Raw genomic sequence first — 19931 nt, 5'->3', positions numbered from 1 at the left:
TTTGAAAATATTTTTTTTATTGAAAGGAAATTTATTGCAAACAATAAAATATTGTTTTCATTTTTTTACTCTTTTCTAAAATTATTCACATTTAAAGATATATATTTCAAAAACCAACATAATTTATCTTCGCTACCAGAACTTCAAGGGTGTGTTTTGAATGACTTTTAAATTAATAAAAATATTTTTCTATAAGTACTTTTAAAATTTAAAATATTTTTCTATAAGTACTTTTAAAGAATTACTAATTTATAACCTAGTCAATACAACTTAAGCAAATCTACACTTATATAATTAGTTTAATTTAAAAACTATTTTAGAATAAATACTTAAGAGATGATTATCTAAAAAATGACTTAAAATTAATTAACGCTCTTATTAAAAAGAAAAAAGAGATCATTATGAAAAGAGAAAAACACAAGTGCTATTAAAATCGAGGGTTTATCAAAACTGAGAGACAAATCCTAAACATAATTTACCAAAAAAGAAAAATAGAAGGAAAAAATTCCTTACCAATTAAGTTGGGAAATACCCAAAAGAAGTTTTATCTTTTTTCTTCGAAATTTCTTCATCAATCGTTTTCCTAAGCAGAGACATGTGAAAACGGATATTAAAGGTATTTTTAGAAATTTCAATTTAATTAGGGTATGATTTGGATTTAATTAGTTTAAGTTATTAGGCTTAAAAATTTTAATCCCTATTTTGATTAAACCTCACAATTTGTTTAACCAGTTTTAACCCATTGAAAAAAACTTACGCATTTCCCTGATTTTTACTTTATTTGCCAAAGAACCCTAATACAATATTAAAAAAAAAAGAAAAAAGAAAACAAAACAAAAACCCACTTTGCTCATGCTATACGTAAATTAAAAAATGTGCCATGTAGTCAATATTGTAACCATTGTAACGATAAAGATGCTTCATAGGGTGATTAGACCAATCTATTTATGAAGATTTAGAACTCTTAAAAGTGTATATACGAACCACAAATGAAACTTAAGCTTCAAAGTGAGCCTAGCTTAACGGTAATTGAGGTATATCTCCAATCTCACTTAAGCTCAAATTACTGTAGAAGTTTAAAATTTTTACACGTTATATTAAAACTAATTAACTCAAAACTATATGAATAAAATTGGTGATTTAACATAATTTTATCTTTTAAGATACCAAAATTTTAAACTTTGTGACGGAGGATAGCAAACATTTTACATTCTAACTATGTATATATTATATTTCAATTTTAAAAATTGTACTGTAAAAAAAATAATAATAAATAAAGGCAGAGGACTACAACCTCGCATAAAATTTGTTTAGAAAATTTCAACCGATCCACCCACTCAATTAAAAGAAAAAATAAATAAATAAACCAACCATAGAGGGCATAGGTCAATTAATTGAAAAAGATATCTTCTTTACCCACCATAAATTTACCTGACATGAACATAATTGTGTGATTAAGACACTTATAACCTATTTTTGTGGTCGAAATTCTAACCTAATCATTTAAGAAAAAAAAAGAAGAAAAAAATTTGATTTAGCCCAATAAAATGGATATTTAAAATTTAAAAAAACAATAGATCTTATAAAATAATATCTTTTTAAGTGTCATATAACTCTTTTTATTAAGTTTTAGCAAGGTTATTGAAAATAAATTTGATTCAAAAATTAAGAATAACATTAAAAATTTTGAAACATCACGGGGTGAAAAATTAGAAAAGAAAGTTATAATCATAATCAAATTATTTATTTGGCTAAAATAAAATATAAACGTTGTAGGAATATGCTTAAAATTTACTAAAATCCATACATATATATAATCAGAAAGTTGATTGAGATAAGAGATATTTTTTTCAAAAAGAAAAAGAGAGAGATAAGAGATATTTAATTAATGTGATATTGTCCTGTAAAAGAAAAAAAGAAAAAAAAAAATTGATATGTGAAGGTAGCGAGCCCTACAAACCGTACATGACGGTGATGTTCAGGCCAGGTAGTCGTATCACGGCCATCTGTGATTGGTTGGGCCCTACTTCATCTAGTGACTTGTTGTGTTCTAGTTGGGTCGTCACGTTAGAATGTGACAGTGAGGAAAATTTCGAACTATTTAGGATTTATTTTATATCACGACAACTTTTTCTTTTCTTTTCATTTTCATTTTTCTCGGTTCATAATAATAATAAATAAATTAAAAATTATTTAAAATATTTAAAAATATTAATTGCATTTTTAATCCTCATTTGGCGAGACTTGTCTCATTCAGTTTCTAAATCTCGATTAATTGAATTATCTGCTCTTGGTATTATTTTGAGATGTTTTGTTACGAGCTTCTTCAAATAGAACTTGTTGCTATTAGTTCGATGATACCAGACGTAGTTAACGAGAAGTAATATTTAGGACAAACAGATTGAAAAACTTACGGTAGTCATAGATACAATTTTGAATCAACAAGAAAAACGGTAATATATGTGTTTTTGTAATATAATGTGTGAGAAAGATTTCTAATACTTCTCACACATTATTAGAGATATTTGGAAAAATTTAATCAAAAGAGACGATAAAAGTCATGTTCTTACTTTCCCTTTTAACTTATATTATTATTGTTTAATTTATCTTGGGGAAAAATACAACTTTTCCCTTATCCTTAACTAATTAAGTAAATTTTTACCTTATATTTGGTGTTTCATCATATTAAACTTTAAAAATAAATAAATATTACATTTAATATCTCTTCAAAATTAAAATTAAAATTTGCTCATAAAATAACTAATAAATTATAAAATTCTAACTAACACAATAAGAAAAGCAACATTAATAGGCTTCAACCCAATCATAAAAATACATCACCATGAAATGAAGTAAATAACAAAATGTCAAAATTCAATTATCTAAAAAAACATGAAATACAATTGAAAAAATAAATGCCAACTTGAACATAGATCTGAAGATACTATTTATGACAAAAAAAATAAAAGAAATTCGTGAGTTTAAATCGTTGTACTAAAAAATTTTTGAAAGAACAAAAATTTGAAAAGAAAAAAAAGATAAAATAGTTGATCATAAGAATATCATACACCTAATTACAAATTATAATTTTCGCCAGTTAAGTAAGATTTATTGGTTGAAATTATGAATTTAAGGTTAAAAGTTTGAATTTTTCCCCATTATTTTATAACTTCAATAAATGGGCCCTAAATTGTACCATTATCAAACACATTGAATAATTGTATTCCTCATCCACAATTTTTTATTTTTATTTCTCAAAATAATCGATTCTCGTTCCCTCTGATATATCCCAATTTCCAATTTGGTAGTCTCGATTCTCTTCTGTCGTTCCAAAGAGGCAAGAACCAACCATTTTTTGAGTGTTAACAGAATCTGAAACTTCCATTACTGGTTATAATACAAGAACTTTGCTTGAAATCATTGACAGTCAACACAGCGTGGAAAAAGTTGATAAAATCAATGGCCCCCTTTTCAAATTTCGATTGCCCTTTTTTAATTACTCCGAGCTTCGTGTTCTCCGTCTTTCTTGGAGAAGAACAAATGGCCATTGTTCTGCCAACCAGCTCACCCACCCCTTTTAAAAGGGGAATTGAAATTCCCCCTTTATGCGAATGTTCCAGATCCCATCTTCTCAGCTCTGAGAAATCCCCCCTTTTGATTTACAGGTAGATCTCTGCCATGGAAATTGCCCTTTCAGGTTCTTCAGTTTCGCAGCAGTGCCTTCGTCTTCCCACTTCCTCCCAGCAGCGCCACAGGAGCTCCTTGAAGATCCCAGATGTAGCTTCTTTTGCTTCTTCTTGATCGCCAATCTTCGCTTTCCCTACTGATGCTGCTTGATTTTGTGGGTTTTTTGCTGCAGATCTTTGAGTTTAAGCAGAAATCAAGAAGAATGGAGCACACCCATTTGAAATTATCTACCACTGTCAAGTAAGTTGCCCTGTTAATTGGGTTTCTCTGCTGATTTGGGATTGTAATTCTTCTAGTTTGCATTTTTGTCTTGAATGAATTAGTTGTTAGTTCTGCTATTTTTGCCCCTGCCAGCTGCTACTGATTGTTTTCTGCCAGTTTTGGTTGAATTGTGGATTTAACAGGCCAGTAAATTTGAGCTTCCTTAAACTTTGAATTTGAGCAATCACGTCCTAAACTTATGAAATCTTTGCAATTAAGTCGTGGAGTTGTAACTCTGTTAGTGGCTCATTTAACTGCAGATTGACTTTGATACTTCGAACCTAGGTGCTAGTCAGGCAGTTTATGGGTGAAAATTACAGAAGGAAATTGAAGTTTCAATGATGAGATAATGCCTTAACTACAAGTTATATGTTGTGTTCAATCCGTTCTATTGCATTTTCTTGATGTTAATTGGGTTCTATTAGATTTGAAAACACACATGAATTCTAAGCTACTGCTCATCTGTTCATTCAACCTTTATCTGCTGTGTAATAAAGGCCATGGATGTCGGAAAATCTGTTAGTTTCCATCAGAAACGTCCTAATTCATTAAGAAGAATGAATGGAGTTTTTTAGGCGGTTCAAATAAAGAACTCTGACTATTTAATGACTTAATCTGCCACATTGATGCAACTTTTCAGATTGATATAAAGAGAGAAGCATTTCCCTCCCCCCTTTGTTACTCTTACTATCAACAACTAAATCATGTGTTTGATTTCTTTCCAAAGTGATGCATCTTAATTTTTTTCCACCTATACAGCTGCTGTGCAGGACAGACTCAGGAACTTGGAACGAACAAGGTGAATGGCGTGATAGAAACTGAAAAGGGGTGTGACTTATTTGAGGATATAAAACGCCGATTCCTAAGCTTTAAAAGACATACATATATGTAAGCAGCGCACTACTATTCTTTTGATGGATACTAAACGTTGAAAGAGAATAATTTTATTCCATTTGTCAGGAAAAATTTAGAACATTTTCAACGTCTCTCTGATGCTCAAGCTCCAAAGGTGAGCATCCATCTTCCAAATTCAATGGGTTCATTTGGGATACATAACATATGTGGATCCTTTAAATTGGATTTCTCTTAGCTCAAGGGACGATAATTTCAACTGACATTTTGAAGACAGTTCTTGGTGATTTCTTGTGCAGATTCTAGAGTTTGTCCCTCAAACATATTGGGTTTCCAGCCTGGAGAAGCGTTTCTTGTGCGCAATATAGCAAATTTGGTTCCACTTTTTGAGGCATGTAGTTTAATAGTTTGAATTGTATCAATTGTTGAGGCTGTTTATTGGGTCATTCAGTTGGGAAGAAAGAGAGGAACTTTTTATGACTAAGTAGAAGACATTGTTGTGAAATTGAAAACTTTGACAAATTTTAAAAATAGAAAACATTTTTTTTTCCTTTTTAATTTAGACTGGAATTAAAAAGAGAACATTTTTAGAAGAAGAAAACAGAGGAAAATGTTGTTAAACAAACTTAGTTTTTGAATCTCATAAAATAAAAAATAAAATAGTCTTCAAACAGATCCCAAGTATTGTTAGCCTATAAGATGAAGTTTTTAGATTCTGATAGTTTGTTGTTAAACTCTTTACTCTTGTTATTTTTACAGAAGGGACCATCGGAAACACAAGCTGCATTGCAGTTTTCGGTTAACACGCTCGAGGTGAGTTCTCTTTCAAAAGATATCAAAATCCGTGTTTATTGATTAAACTATGTCGTGAAAGTTTGCGAATATACTCAAGCTTAGCTTGTTAATACTTCAGAAAATTAAGTTTTCCTCAACAAACAATCATTCAACCATAACGTCAATGGAACTAGTCATGATCATACTTAATCTTGTAAATGTGGTTTTATCGATTTCAGGTTGAAAACATTTTTGTCATTGGCCATAGCTGCTGTGGGGGCATTCGTGCACTTATGAGTATGCAAGATGAAAAACCGAGGTTTGATCAAGATAAGATCAATCATTTATTTTGAAAATGCTGCATGTGGTTCTTGAAAAGTTCAAACTTTCTGAAACTGAATGCAGTTGTTTTATCACAAATTGGGTCATTAATGGGAAGAATGCAAAAATAAGGACAAAGGCTGCTGCTTCCAACCTCAACTTTGACCAGCAATGCAGACACTGTGAGAAGGTTGTCTTTCTTTATACAAATCCTTAAAAACTGTTTGAACTATCAGAACTGGTGAAAGAATATGGAGACACCCAAAAACGTTGTTCATATCGGTCTTTAAACTTAAGCACCTTTTGCATTTATCCTCTGTTTCTTGCTCATGTCATTGCTAGAACTAGTCAAAATAATTTGCTCATTAAGTACATTCCAATCAAGTGCCGTGGTTCGTATCCAAAGCTTCTTTTTGTCCATCTTTGGCAGGAATCGCTCAACAATTCGTTGCTGAACCTCCTGACATACCCTTGGATTGAAGAAAAGGTGAAGAAAGGAAGTCTGTCCATTCACGGTGGCTACTACGACTTCGTCGACTGTACGTTCGAGAAATGGACTCTTGATTACGAAGCAAGCAGCTTTAAAGAGGAAACTCGCAGAATTGCTGTAAAAAATCGAGAATTTTGGTCCTAGCTCTTAAAGTATGCCTTTTCTCTTCCCTTTATAATGTTGTTTACGATTCCATTTTCATGTATACCTTCGCAGCCTTGTGATGAATGGATATGGAAGAATAATTTGCCTGTGTTAGAATTGAGTTTGGGAATATTATGTTTGGATACAAATGACTTTCTTTTTGTACTTCATTTATACTTTTCACATAAGGGATATTCCAACTCCAAGTACTTTTGCACCAATTAAAGAGGTCAAGGTTGGAATTGGATGCTTCATTTGGGTTTTGACAAGCCAACCAATAACTTGATTTTACTTCATAGACCTTGAGAATGAGGTTCTTCTTTCCACATCCCTTGGTCATTGACGACACGCGTAGCATAAACGCGGAAAAATTTCTAGTACTCCCTTAGTACATAGGTCCAATTTCACATATTCCCACTTAGAATTTTCTTTCATAAATAATTTTATCTTATCTACTGCTAAAACATGACTTACAATAAAGGAGAATGATATACTAACTTGAGCATATCTCAAGATATATATCATCGATGATAAAAAAGTCAGAGGTTTGAATCCTCACCTTTACGGGTTGAACTCAGAAAAAGTGAATACATAAGACAATGGACGGCAACTTTTTATTTTCCTCTGTTTTTTCAAGTGTTGGGAGTGTGTGACCAAATTCTTCTCTTTTATCTATATAACCTTGTTACTTTTTATTATTGTTTGTTAATTTTCTTTTTATTTGGGATAGACCATGATCGTGAGACAAGAGGGGCAACATATTTTTCTAACAAGAAGCCAAAGTAGGGGGAAATTATAAATATATGATAGAAATACAGATGACACAATGCAATACAAACTAAAACAAGCTCCCAAGAGCTACACATAAAAATCCACACCATTGGAATGTATAAAAACAACCATACTCAAATTGTATAGGAAAGAACACAACTATTCTATACCAACTCAAGGGGAAGGAGTTGCAGGTGGAGGAGAGAAGAACGGGAGTGATGGAAGTGTAGTCGGGATCGGTGGGATGGGTGGCAAGTTTGGAACCGAAGTTGTCGGGAGAGGAGGCAGCGCTGCTCCGCTTGGGATGTTCATGGGGAAGCTTGGAAGTGGAGGAAGTGAAAGCTTAGGCAAGGAAGGTTGAGCAGTTGGCAATGTAGGTTGGGGGAGATTTGGGAGGGAGGGAATACCCGGTATGGTCGTGGGATTCGGCAATGTGGGCAACGGTGGTAGCGATGGCACGATTGGCAAATTTGGAATCGAAGGCGGAGCGGTTTGTAGAAGATGACGAGCTGCTCGACCTGTAGGGAAGCTTGAAAATGCCATAGCAACCATGAGGACTAGGAACAAGTAGTTGGAAGAAGCCATATATCTTGATGTATGAGGGAATTTATTGAGCTTTTGAGAGGTTTTGGGATGGAGAAGTGAAGAACTTATATTGGTTTATATATAGTTTGAGAATTTGGAGTTAATGGTCAATTAGGTTGGTGAATCTGACCACCAATTTTCCTGTTGTAAAAGTGAAAATTAGGCATCATGAAGTAGAAATTAGATCACCAAACAGAGGTTCAAATGAAAAGAGTTGGGACTGATCATACTCAGCCAAATGGCATATTATCAACACACCAAGAAGCAGATGACCAAACCAATAAGGAAAAATTTCAGTTATTTTCCAAACAATATGGGTACATAGAAAATAAAAATGACGTGTATTATGGTTGATTTAATTTAGTTGCAAGATCCATCGTCAAAGTAGAGCTAGAAAGATAGTAGTTGAAAATTATTAACGTCTTGTTTGATAACTATTTTGTTTTTAAAAATTAAGCTTAGAAACGTTACTTTTACTCCCGTGTTACTTTATTTTGTTATATAGTTTTTATAAACATTAGGCCTAATTTTGAAAGAAAATAAGTAATTTTTATTTTTGAAAGTTGGCTAGAATTCAAATATGTTTGATAAGAGAGGTGAAAAACTTACCAACGGAATTATACAAAAATAAATATAATTTTTTAAAATAGAAAACAAAAAATGAAATAATTATTAAAGGGCTTGAAATGTATGTATATATATGTCAATTTCATTCTCTAAAATCAAGAATCTTTGCAAATTTAGCGAGGGAGTAGGATAACGAATTAATGATTCTCATTCTTGACAAATAAACGCAAGATTAAATCAGTATTTAAAAAAACAAAAACAAAAACAAAAACAAAAGACAATTAAATTGGATTTGATCAGATTTTTAATTTAGAAACTTGGGGAAATTAAAGAAATTGTTCTACATAATAGGATTTTATAAAATTGTTTTATGGAGTCTTTTTTTTTAATAATAATTTTAGAATTGACTTTGTTCATCGTTATGTCTTGACAAATGTAGAATAATTTCAATTATTCTGAAAAATAAATAATCTATGAAGAACTTTTAGAAAACTAATCGCTAAAATATATTTTTATTAGTTTTTGTTCTAAAAGACCAAAATAATTTTTTATTATTATTATTTTAATCGAGGATATCAACTTAGTACAACATTATTTTAATTTGCGTTAAACCTTTTAAGATGAGAGGAAGTTTTTTTTTAAGTACCACATGTGGGGAGGGGTTTCGAACTCACTGCTTGATTGGAAGGTATGTGCCAATTACCGTTCCTCTTGGTTGAGAGAGAATGCTTATCAACTGGATTATCAATTTGATCCTAACTTTTTAAAGATTACCAAACATCCTATACGCATTGGAGGGATCGAGAATTCCAATAATGTGGCAAATGAATTTTTTATGACATATTTGATTTTAATGTCGGTATAAAGTTAGGTTGAGAACTAATTAAGTTGAACTTTACTACTATATTTGTAATGGGATTATTTAATTTTAGGAAATTAAGTTGCTAAAGTTGTCTATTTGGTGGGGGGAGTGGTTTCCTACGCTCCTATTTGGTTGGAAAATTTAGTTCAACCCCTCGATTTAAGTTGTAATCTTTCTTTTAAAAAGCTAAATAGACCATAGTTTAGCGATAGTTGACATATACCTCAAACTAGAGGTAAAAAAAAAAGTTGCAAACATTGTCATATATAAATTATTATCTGTTAAGTACTAACTTTTGACTTTTATAATGTTGTTGCTTTAATAATTTTATTTGTAATGATTTAATTTTTATACTTTAGGAAGCATGCCTTATTGTTAAATTCTTGAGTTTAATTTTTATTAAGTATTTAATTAGAAAGTAATTTATCGCTATATGAGGATAGTTTAGCGATAATTGATATTTATTTATTTCTTTGAGGTCGGAGTTTTTTTTTTTTTTTTTTTTGATTTTTGGATACTGGAGGGCTCAAGCCTGGATGGTGTTACACCCAAGCCTCTTGCCATTGCGCCATGAAAAAAAAAAGAATTACTAAATTTAGATATTGGCTCAAGTAATAATATATAGTTTTTTTTAGTATAACAAATGAGGTGTGAGGATTCAAACTCATGATATTTTGATCGGAGATAAGTGCCCATTATAGTTCATTTAAACCCATGTTGACAAGTAATCATGTATAGTTATTACCCAGCTAATGTGGATTTTATATTTGATCATATTTTTAATTATTTTTAAAATGATTATTTGTATATCCTATTAAATGTTTATTATACTCTATATTTTGGCACTAAAATCTCTAAATCAAACCAACTCCAATTAGAATAAGAATCCCATATCATATCATATATTAAAAAAAAAGTACAAAATTGCAAGAACAATAAAGTACTAAATAAAAAAAACTCCAATATTACAAATAACACATGAAAGGATATGAAAACGATAGATAATACAATCACACACACTCTGAAAATAAAATGAGAAAAGAACAAGGGGTCTAGCTAGCTAGCTAGACTCCTTCAAGGTGAAGAGATGGTGGCGGGCGGTGGAGAGAGAAAGGGGATTGATGGGAATGTCGTAGGGATGGTCGGGATCGGGAGGTTTGGGAGCGCTGCTCCGACCGGGATGTTACCAGGGACGAAGCTCGGGAGTGGAGGTAAGTTAGGGAGAGATGGTAGGGTAGTTGGCAAAGTTGGCTGTGGGAGGGATGGTATGGAGGGAATGCCTGATCCTGTCGTCGGGATCGGTACCGTTGGCAAGGGCGGGAGAGGAGGCAATGCAGTCGGTTTAGGTAGCGAGGGCATCGGAGGCAACGGCGATGGAGTGGTTTGTAGGAGATGGCGAGCAGCTCGACCGACGTGCATGGTAGAAAATAGCAACGTAGCCGTGAAAGCTATGATCAAGGAGTTGGAAGAGGCCATTTTTTTCTTTTTTGGTGATGGATTTTTGAATGCAAGCTAAGCTTGTGTTTTGTTGATTTGTGATGGTGAAAATAAGGGTTGGGTTTTGATTTATATAGCTTAATAAATAAAGGGATTGGTGAGTTTGGCCACCATTTTTTTGTTGTTGAGAAAAATATTTCCATATATATATATCATCAGCTCACCAAACAAAGAGATTTCAACATATTTTTGCAGGTGAGCTACCGTTTAGGAAAATAGTCTGTAATAATATAAAAGTGAAATTTTATAAATGAAGAAAAAACTTGATTTGATTGGTGTACTATTATTTATATATATATATATATATATTAAGATATGGATTATTGATGTAGATTTAATGTGAAAAGATTTAGTACTACGACATTTTAGTCAGAGATATATACTTTAATCAGTTGTGCTCAAGTTATTACGTTTTAATCGAGTTGTTAATTTAATACTGTATATTTAGTTTATTAAACTTTAAAATTTTTAATTAAGTTATCTAAGATTATCTTTAGATTATATAATTTTTATTTAATCATCACAGGTAGTTAACATTATTAATAAAATATTGACTTGTCATAAAATAAAATCTTACTAAATTGAAATTGTTGTCACATTTGAGTTAATTATCATTGCTTTAATATTAACATTAATTTCACGTGGTTTATTATATGTATTAGTCTTTTATGCTGCATTTATTTAAAATCATTCTTAAACTAAAAAAAAAAAAACTAAAATCATTTAAAAGTAGTTGTATTCTAGTCGAAATTTGAACGTTATTTGAATTTTATAAGGATTTTAATACTCACCCTCCCCAGATCGACGTGAGTATAACTCAACAATAATTATTGGTAACTACTATTTACTTCGAGATCAGAGGTTCAAACTCCTATAACTCCAATTTATTTTACTCAAACAAGATAAAAAAAAAAATCATCGCACTCTCTCGGAGATGCTGGATTAGTCATCTTCCAATTCGTTCTATCATCTAAATTAAAGTTTGTATATTGAACTTCATCCTCTCTCAAATATATCCCTTTTTTTGGACTTCTTTTAAAATTGAAAAACAATTTTAAAGTTTCTTATATATTTCATATATGATGAGATAATTGAGTCAACCCATGAGGATAAAGAAGTAAAATTTCTTACCTCTTGTCAATATTTCTATTATATTGATCATGATCAATTACTTCCTGTATTGAATGTAAATTTTTTTTCCCTTTTATTTACAAGAATGACGCCCTAGAATGAAAATTTTACTCTAATATTTGCATATTAATGAGACATAAAGTGTTGGTCTTGATAAAAAATTTCAAAGCAATATCATATACGTGAACTAGGGTTATGTCGATACAATGACGAAAAAATACATAAAAAAATATGGTTTTGATAATGTTTCACCGTCGTCTAAAGTCGAAAGGCTCGTATAATATAATAAGTCATGACACAATGTCGAATGAAAATTCTCAAAGAACATTCTTCAAATTGTGAAACATGAAACTCCAATCTTATAAAAGACATCAATGAAAACACACACACAATACTGGTAATAATAAAACCCTAGTCCCAGCTTTAGACAACACAACAATAATTAGGCTGCCATAACCAAGTTACAAGCTTAGGGTGAAGAAGTTGCTGGCGGAGGCGCGAGAAATGGGATCGACGGTAGAGAAGGCAGCGTTGCCCCGCTCGGGATGTTCACCGGGAAGCTTGGGAGCGGAGGGAGTGTAACCCTAGGCAATGTGGGCTGAGGCAGATTTGGAAGCGAAGGAATAATACTCGGCCCTGTAGTAGGGTTTGGCAAAGTCGGTATCGGCATCGGCGGGAGCCCCATTGGCACCACCGGGAAGTTGGGCAGAGAGGGTGGAGCGGTTTGCAGAAGATGCCGGGCAGCTCGGGCGGCGTCGACGCTCGAAAGTGCCAAAGCGACCATGAATAATGCAATGATCAAGAACTTGGAAGAAGCCATTTTTGGAAAAATTTTCTTTGATGGGATGATTAGTTTTGAAGCTTTTTTCTTTGAGATGGAGAGATCAAAGACATTATATGGTTCCTTTATATATAGATTGAAGCTTAATGGATTGTTGGTGTGGATGAAGTTGGTATCTTTTGGTTGCCATTGATATGAGATCTTGAGAAAAATTTTCAGTTCTTTAATTTCTTGAAGAATTAGTTGAACGACTTCTTTTTATCCAACAACTAAATGACAATATAATATAATATATGATATTGGAAATTAGATCACCAAAGTTAGAGATTAAGGTGAGGAGAAAAGTGTTTGGTTTATTTTGCGGGAAAATGGGATGATTTCAAGGAGAGAGCTTGAGTTAAGGTAAACTAATTACAAAACAGTAAAAATTAGGGTTTTATGATCGGAAACTAGGGGCGTTACTGGGGTGAGGGAGATCCATTTCATTTCCATCCTGGCAGCAAATTATTCTCCTTTTATTTATTTTTTAAGAAATTTCAAATTAAAATTAATTCTTCATCGTCTTCATTTGAATGGTTAAATAGAGATTCTGATCTAACTCTTTTAAGTGATGGGGACAAAATTATCCCCCAATTCCTTGATAGAGCCTAAATAAGGATTCTCCGTCCCGTTCTACTAAAAATCTATTTTCAAGTGCTTGTTTGATTTTCTATTTTAGAAAATTTAGGTTTATTTTTTCTTTTTAACTTAGTAAATCTTAAGCCAAATTCTGACTTAGGACTTTGATTAATTGACACCCTATTTATGGCATTTTTTTTCTTTTTAAAATAGTCTAGCAATATCTTTTTTTTTTAATCATGAAATAAGATCCATTTTGTTTCATGTCCTAAGAATTGGAAACTAGGGCAAGAAGTAATATACACTTAATCAGACATTATTAAATTGAGACTGCAATCTTTTTATATTAGTGAGAATACTAGTAAAGTGTCATGATCTACTTCTAGCATGCGAACGTGAGTCCAAGGATGAATGGAATGAAAATGCAACTAAATTGGTCTCAATAAAAAAACAAAACTATTTATCAGAAAAATGGATTTTTGGTATTTAGCTACGATACTTATAAAGTTTTTAAAAAGATAGAAAACCGTAAAATATATACACACACACAATTACCAAACAAAGCTTATTTAATTAGAAAATGAAAAATGAAATAGTTTCCAACGATGCAATTTATTGAATCAAATTATTCAATAAACTCAAATTTTTAAATATTTGTTATTCTTGTAACTACAAACATAATTCTTGTTAGAATATGGTCCTTAGTTAAAATTTATTGATGTACATAACTAGGTTCTTTTTTTTTTTTGAGTACCATGACTAGTTAAAATTTATTGAATATGGTCTAATATCCTACAAACTTAAATGTTCAAAATTTTCTAATATAATCTTTTGATCTAATTTTAACTTCGTTGTTCTTCTTTTTACTATTTATTTTCCCTTTCTTTCTATACAAGTTTTGTATAATACAACGTATCTCCGAACTCTTTGTTTCCATATTGTGAACAAAAAGATATTGTCATTTTTTGTGTGTTAATTCTTATAACTCAAATTTCATCCCGATTGATGAAAATATGAAGTTTATAACAATACAACGACTGTATGAAAAGTATTCCATTTTCTTCTCCTCCCTTAAATCTACTAATTAATTTATGGCTCTGATTAATTAGATAAATCTTTTTCTTCCAATTAATTTTGTAAATCATGAGAGAGGGAGAGAGCGAGCTTTAGGAAGGGATCAAAGGCAGTAAAACATGTAATGTATATATATCAACTCCAAAGAATGAAAGAGAGAAATACAACAGACAGACAATCATACATCAAAAGAAAACACGACAGACATTGGATAATCCAACATTACAAAGAGAATTCAGACACACACTGTAACAAAACACAAAACAGAGCTGAGAAGAAACAGGCTCAAGGGGAAGAAGTTGCAGCTGGTGGAGGAGAGAGGAAGGGGATTGAAGGAAATGTTGTTGGAATGGCAGGAATTGTGGGCAGGTTTGGAAGTGATGTTGCTGGAAGAGGAGGCAGCACTGCACCATTGGGGATGTTCATGGAGGGGAAGCTAGGGAGTGGAGGGAGTGGAGGGAGTGTGGGCAGTGTGGGCAGGGGCATGTTCGGCAGAGTCGGAATCGGCGGCAAGGGTGGCATTGGCACCGTGGGTACCGTCGGTGTTTGCAGAAGATGACGAGCAGCTCGGCCTACGCCGAGGCTCGAGCATGCCAGAGCTACCATGAAGGCCATGAGAAAACAGTGGTAAGAAGAGGAAGAGGCCATTTCTGATCTACTTTGCTGCTGTGTTGAGGGGGTTTGGAGAAAGTGGATTTAGATGGAGAAGATGACGAATGGGGTTGGGTTTATAAGGATGAGAGCTAAGAGGTTGGTTGGTTGGTGAGATTGGTATATTTGGTCACAGAGAGAGGACTTCAAGAGAGCTGCTATGGAAGTTAGCTTACCTACAACTAAGGAACCAAGGATTGGAAAGTGGATCACCAAACAGACATTCTTTTCAACTGTTTTTTTTTTTCACAATATTTGTAAATTCACCTTTCTAAGGTAATCTGCAACTCAAAAATGATAATGAACATCATCAAGGCCACATATATTTTTGACCATGGCTAAAGTTTATGAGGAACAAGGAACTCCTTGAGCCATGGTCATCTGGTAAAGCCTACTCTCACAAACAAAGTTATTAGATGACTAGGAAAATTTAATCAGTCCAATCATAGATAGTTCAAACTAGATCAAACTATATGTTTGTTTAGATTAGTTCAGATCAAATACGTCTATGAATTAAATTTGTTCATTAATTTGATACCCCTTTTGAAGATTCATCAGGTTTGGGAGCTTTGATCTGACTTCTTCCTCTGAATCCTCTATCGGAGATATGCAATATCAAATTGGTATGCAGCGTCTGATCTTTCCTTGCCTCTTCAAAGGATTCTAGTTGTTCCTTCCTCCTATTCAGCATTTTGTTGTCACTGTTGCAGCTCAAAGAAGGGGTTTTTATTTTTCGGCTCACCATTTTGTCAAGATTTTAGCCGTTTTGTTCTTCAATGTTTCTATTCTTTTGTAATTTAGGGAGTTTGTTTTTTTTTTCTTTTTTTTTCCGCTCCCTTTGGGTGTTAGTATCATCATGTGAATGAAAAGTTTCTTGTTAAAAAAAAATAAAAATAGGGGACATAATGGAGTCTTATAATATCAATACAAGAATGTAATATTGGAGACACTTATCAAATAATGTGAGCAGCTGAACGGTATTAACATTTCTGTAAAATGATACAGGAAGGTTTGAGCCTTTCATCTACTGAGAACAATTATCACTACATGGATCCATATACATCCAGTTAGCATATAATTCTTACAAATCTACAATAAGCATTATAGGTCTGTTGTACTTTCTAGCAATAAAAGATGATTTAGAAGAGAGTTTAGCTTGGTTTTGAAGAAGAATCCGTGCTGGCTTCATTTAGTACTGCTTCCGATAAAAACAAAAAACGTACCTATCAAGATTGACTCAGGCTCTACCGTCTCCGAAGAGGCCGCTGGAGAAAAGAACAATGACAGAACATTAGGAATTGCAACATACTTGGACATTGATATAGGAAGGAATGTGCATTATCAGCTGGGAGGAACTTAAAAAGGGATCAAATCGTTGATGCATAGAATTACAAAAGAGACATACTCTTTGTCCGGGATCGTGTCCTTGAGGCTGCACATTGGTCATCCTTTCTTGATCTGGGACCAACTCCGGATTCCCGTGCTTGTAGATTGCTTGCAGGGCTCTACCAACAAATGGTCGAACTATATTCACCTCCATGGCAGAAAGATCTTTAATCTAGGATTACAAAACCAGAAGACCCTGATCACATCATCACATAATCTGATAATCAAAAAGAAAAACCCAGAGGGGAGGAAGGAAAGAATAAAGGTTGCATTTCATTACCTTTTCTGTTACAACTAGTACATTATAAATCACTATAAGTTTATAAATTTAGCCGGTGCATAAGAAAAAATAAGAAAATAAAACCCTTGGTCAGAAGCCTACCTTCACTGCAGATGTGCGTGTATCAATTGACTCCAAGCTGGTTTCAACTTTGTGAAACCTAACATCCCTAATATCTTCAATAAGAGATCTCACCTATGAGAAGTAACTCAATCAAATACCTCACAAGAAAAGCTAATTATATGCCTAAACTCAAAATTAAAGCTTCTACTCACCAAATACATGTCCGGAACGTCATCTCGTGCACTATCGTCCACAACACAAAACTAACATCAACTCATTTAATGATCAAGCAAAGATTTATAATGTCAAAGACTTAAAGTACTTACTGGTCAAAAAGAAGTTTCGATATTTCCACGTAATGGAAGGGTAGTATCTGGAAAGCTCCTTGAGACTCTCGTTCTGCCTCCAAAATTTGTGTCAGCTTTTCTAGTCCAGAAAGCACAAAAGGATGAGATTGCAAACTATCTACCTTGACTGTAATCACTCATCTCTCTTCTTTGTCACCCACATTTTTTTTCGTCTCATCATAATCGTTGAGAGAATATATATGTCGATTAAAGGGAAAGATGCTTAATGCACTCATTGGAAGGAAGGATCGAAAATATTTGGATTACTAGCAATAAACTGTGAAAAATGTTATAAATAAGAGTACATATCAAGGTTATTTTAAGATACTACTACTATTGGACAGTCCATCCTACTTAAGTAACTAATTAAGTCCTCAATGAAACCAGTGGCGATATCTTTAAATTTTACTGCTATTAAATATGCATTCAAGAAAGTAGTAGCGTGCTAACACCAATATTTTTCCCCTCCAAGTCACCATAACCATTTGGCTCTTTCACGTCTGGCCAAACTACATACTTCTTTCCCTTCTGAGTCACCATAATCTATGGCTCTTTTGTAATTTGAGAATAATCATATAGTTTTCTTGTGATTGATAGAGAATCCGACAACAAAGGTAATGAAACTAGATGAGACCCCTATTCCAGACTTTGTCATCCATAGCTCATTATCCTTCAAATATTTCTGAGACTATAAGCTTTAAAGAAAAGGTTACAAGCTAAAGTCAGCTGCACCATTACACTGTGAACTGATTAGGTTATACTCTTGGAGGCAGAGTTTCCTTTTACCATGAATCCCCCAAGTAGGTCCGAAGAACTAAAGATCAAAGTTACAACCCAACCCCTAAGACATTTCGAAATTCATTCAATAAATCAATATTATGAATTGCAAGGATGATAAGTAGATTGCCATTACTTGAAGCAAGCATTTTTGTATCCCATTCATGTTAGTGAAAAGCATGGGCATATATGTTACAAACATGAAAACCATGCAGACTAGTAATTACGTTAGATTAAGAAATTTAATCCAGGAGTACCACCAACATTAATGAAGAAGAAAAAAGAAAAGCCTGCAAATATTATGTCTACATACAAAATAAAATTCACTCTATTTAACAATTAGAACTTACCCACAGACATCCACTCTGGAGACCTAATTGCACATTTCCCTCTTTTCTTCAGAGCAATCGCTAGCCACAATGGAACTTCAGCTGCTATTTGGGGATAGAACGGACCATAATCCCCCTATTGGAAACAACAAGGAAACTAAAAACGCTCAGAATAGAAAAGACCAACCACACACAACAATGAAAAATTAAAGTTGCAATAAATCAAATAGTATGCACTAAACATGAACAGAATAGGTGAAGAAAACATACACAAATCAAATGGAGAGGATCCATTCTCATGTTAGGAACAATCTCCACCAGTTCATCTTCAGCTACAAATTCAACCTGGACATGAATCCCAATACAATTTAGCATCAATGCCAGATAACATTGCTTTAATCATTCAGGCAGAGCAAGAGGGGAATACCTCTTCTGCAGAAAATAGGGCCAGGTGAGGATCTGATTGACCAGCCATTTCTGTTAAAAAGAAAATCAGACTATTCAAACATAAAATACCCGCTTCATTCTTTATATGGATAATTATAGACAGCAAGATCAAAACTTGTGTTCACAAATTTTGGATTGTTATACTGGACCAAATTCACAGGAATAGGAAGTAAAACTCTGAAATTCTGATCCCACTCCAGTCCAGTCACCAAAAACTTAAACTCTGGAATTCTGATTCCACTTCCTATACAGTTGCAAATTCTATAGAATAAAATTCCAAGTTTTCCCTCCTAGGGGAATTACAAACCATGCCACAAAATAGCATCCACTTTAAGACTTTATCTGATTTTTTATTTCCAGACCAGGACAAATATTCATGCAAATACCTTAAATTATAATGGTATCAGTTTGAGGAACAATAACCACTTCCTAGTTGTTGAATCATCTACTTGTACAAGCTACAGCGAACGAACCAAACTGCAATTTTCTCGAAGAACAATGGATGGATGTATGAGCGATTATGCAAAAGGAAAGAGGAAGTAGAGTGCCGTCGACAAGCTAAATAAATTTCAATTGTTGTCAAAAAAAAATTGAGGCCCCGTGGATTTTGAGAGGGGAGAAAGAGAAAAACAACAGCAATCTGAAAAATTACCCAACAAAAGCTTCAAACAGTGGCGGCGTTTATGCAAAATTTGAAGCGGAGAAGGAAGATACAGAATGAGCCGAGGAAAAGCGGAGATTTTGAGAACCCAACGCGGGAAGGGGATAGTAAGATCGTATTGCCGCCATTAACAGGCCTCTCTCGCACGTGCCGAGCTTGCCTTGCCACAGAGAAGGGAAATTTTTAGGTTTAAATATCAGTTTGGTCCTTGATTTTCTTTTTCATTTTTTGTTTACTCTTTACTCGTCAAAATTTAGCCTATGTTTTGAAAATATTTATAAAAATTATATAACAAAACATGTAAACTTAATTCTTAAAAATAGAAAACCAATAGTAAATACTTCTTTTAACGGATGTCAAATGTAGCCAATAATAAACTTACTATATGATCCGAAACTCATTGAGTTGATAAAAATTTAGAGGAAAAATAAAACAACATGATGAAAATTTTAATTTTAGTTTTAACTTGATTGTATCTATTTGGCCAATGTATTTAAAAATAATTTTTATAAGTTCTTACTTTAATAAATTCTTCAACTTTTAATTTTATGTCTAATAGGTCACAATTGTCAAAA

The 19931-nt window shown here is 33.0% G+C and overlaps 5 protein-coding genes across 7 annotated transcripts; 1 reads left to right on the top strand and 4 right to left on the bottom strand.

The window, feature by feature from the left end:
* The first annotated feature begins 3318 nt into the window (after positions 1-3318).
* BCA5 (beta carbonic anhydrase 5) lies at positions 3319-6699 on the top strand. The gene is made up of 9 exons (XM_022293624.2): positions 3319-3777; positions 3860-3927; positions 4708-4836; positions 4909-4957; positions 5078-5191; positions 5560-5613; positions 5814-5893; positions 5980-6085; positions 6326-6699. Exons 1-9 carry the CDS (start codon positions 3679-3681, stop codon positions 6527-6529), a joined length of 903 nt encoding a protein of 300 aa, XP_022149316.1. The 5' UTR covers positions 3319-3678; the 3' UTR covers positions 6530-6699.
* Positions 6700-7290: 591 nt separating this feature from the next.
* LOC148208390 (uncharacterized) lies at positions 7291-8155 on the bottom strand. The gene has a single exon (XM_088118966.1). It carries the CDS (start codon positions 7883-7885, stop codon positions 7475-7477), a length of 411 nt encoding a protein of 136 aa, XP_087975092.1. The 5' UTR covers positions 7886-8155; the 3' UTR covers positions 7291-7474.
* A 2033-nt stretch (positions 8156-10188) lies between these two features.
* Positions 10189-12826, bottom strand: LOC111017657 (uncharacterized). Of its 2 annotated transcripts, XM_088118968.1 has the most exons (2): positions 12656-12826; positions 10189-10671 (listed from the first exon to the last, which is right to left on the bottom strand). In XM_088118968.1, the coding sequence occupies exons 1-2, from the start codon at positions 12760-12762 to the stop codon at positions 10389-10391; spliced, it is 390 nt and encodes a 129-aa protein (XP_087975094.1). In that variant the 5' UTR covers positions 12763-12826; the 3' UTR covers positions 10189-10388. The 2 variants fall into 2 exon arrangements, with proteins under 2 accessions (XP_087975094.1, XP_022149166.1); XM_022293474.2 differs by lacking the exon at positions 10189-10671 and having other exon boundaries at positions 12277-12826.
* Positions 12827-14521: 1695 nt separating this feature from the next.
* LOC111017658 (uncharacterized) lies at positions 14522-15223 on the bottom strand. The gene has a single exon (XM_088119249.1). The coding sequence runs from the start codon at positions 15061-15063 to the stop codon at positions 14701-14703; it is 363 nt and encodes a 120-aa protein (XP_087975375.1). The 5' UTR covers positions 15064-15223; the 3' UTR covers positions 14522-14700.
* Positions 15224-16016: 793 nt separating this feature from the next.
* Positions 16017-19526, bottom strand: PSF2. Of its 2 annotated transcripts, XM_022293661.2 has the most exons (10): positions 19348-19526; positions 19082-19172; positions 18676-18725; positions 18519-18593; positions 18270-18384; positions 17122-17221; positions 17008-17038; positions 16835-16927; positions 16472-16624; positions 16017-16331 (listed from the first exon to the last, which is right to left on the bottom strand). In XM_022293661.2, exons 3-10 carry the CDS (start codon positions 18721-18723, stop codon positions 16311-16313), a joined length of 636 nt encoding a protein of 211 aa, XP_022149353.1. In that variant the 5' UTR covers positions 18724-18725; positions 19082-19172; positions 19348-19526; the 3' UTR covers positions 16017-16310. The 2 variants fall into 2 exon arrangements, with proteins under 2 accessions (XP_022149353.1, XP_022149352.1); XM_022293660.2 differs by lacking the exon at positions 19082-19172 and having other exon boundaries at positions 19348-19525.
* Positions 19527-19931: the final 405 nt, after the last annotated feature.

This window comes from Momordica charantia, assembly GCF_013281855.1.
Source record: "Momordica charantia cultivar OHB3-1 chromosome 10 unlocalized genomic scaffold, Mcharantia_2.0 BLBB01000010.1, whole genome shotgun sequence".
Classification (NCBI taxonomy): domain Eukaryota; kingdom Viridiplantae; phylum Streptophyta; class Magnoliopsida; order Cucurbitales; family Cucurbitaceae; genus Momordica; species Momordica charantia.
The sequence above is the reverse complement of the archived record's forward strand: the minus strand, read 5'-3'. Positions and strand labels throughout refer to the sequence as shown.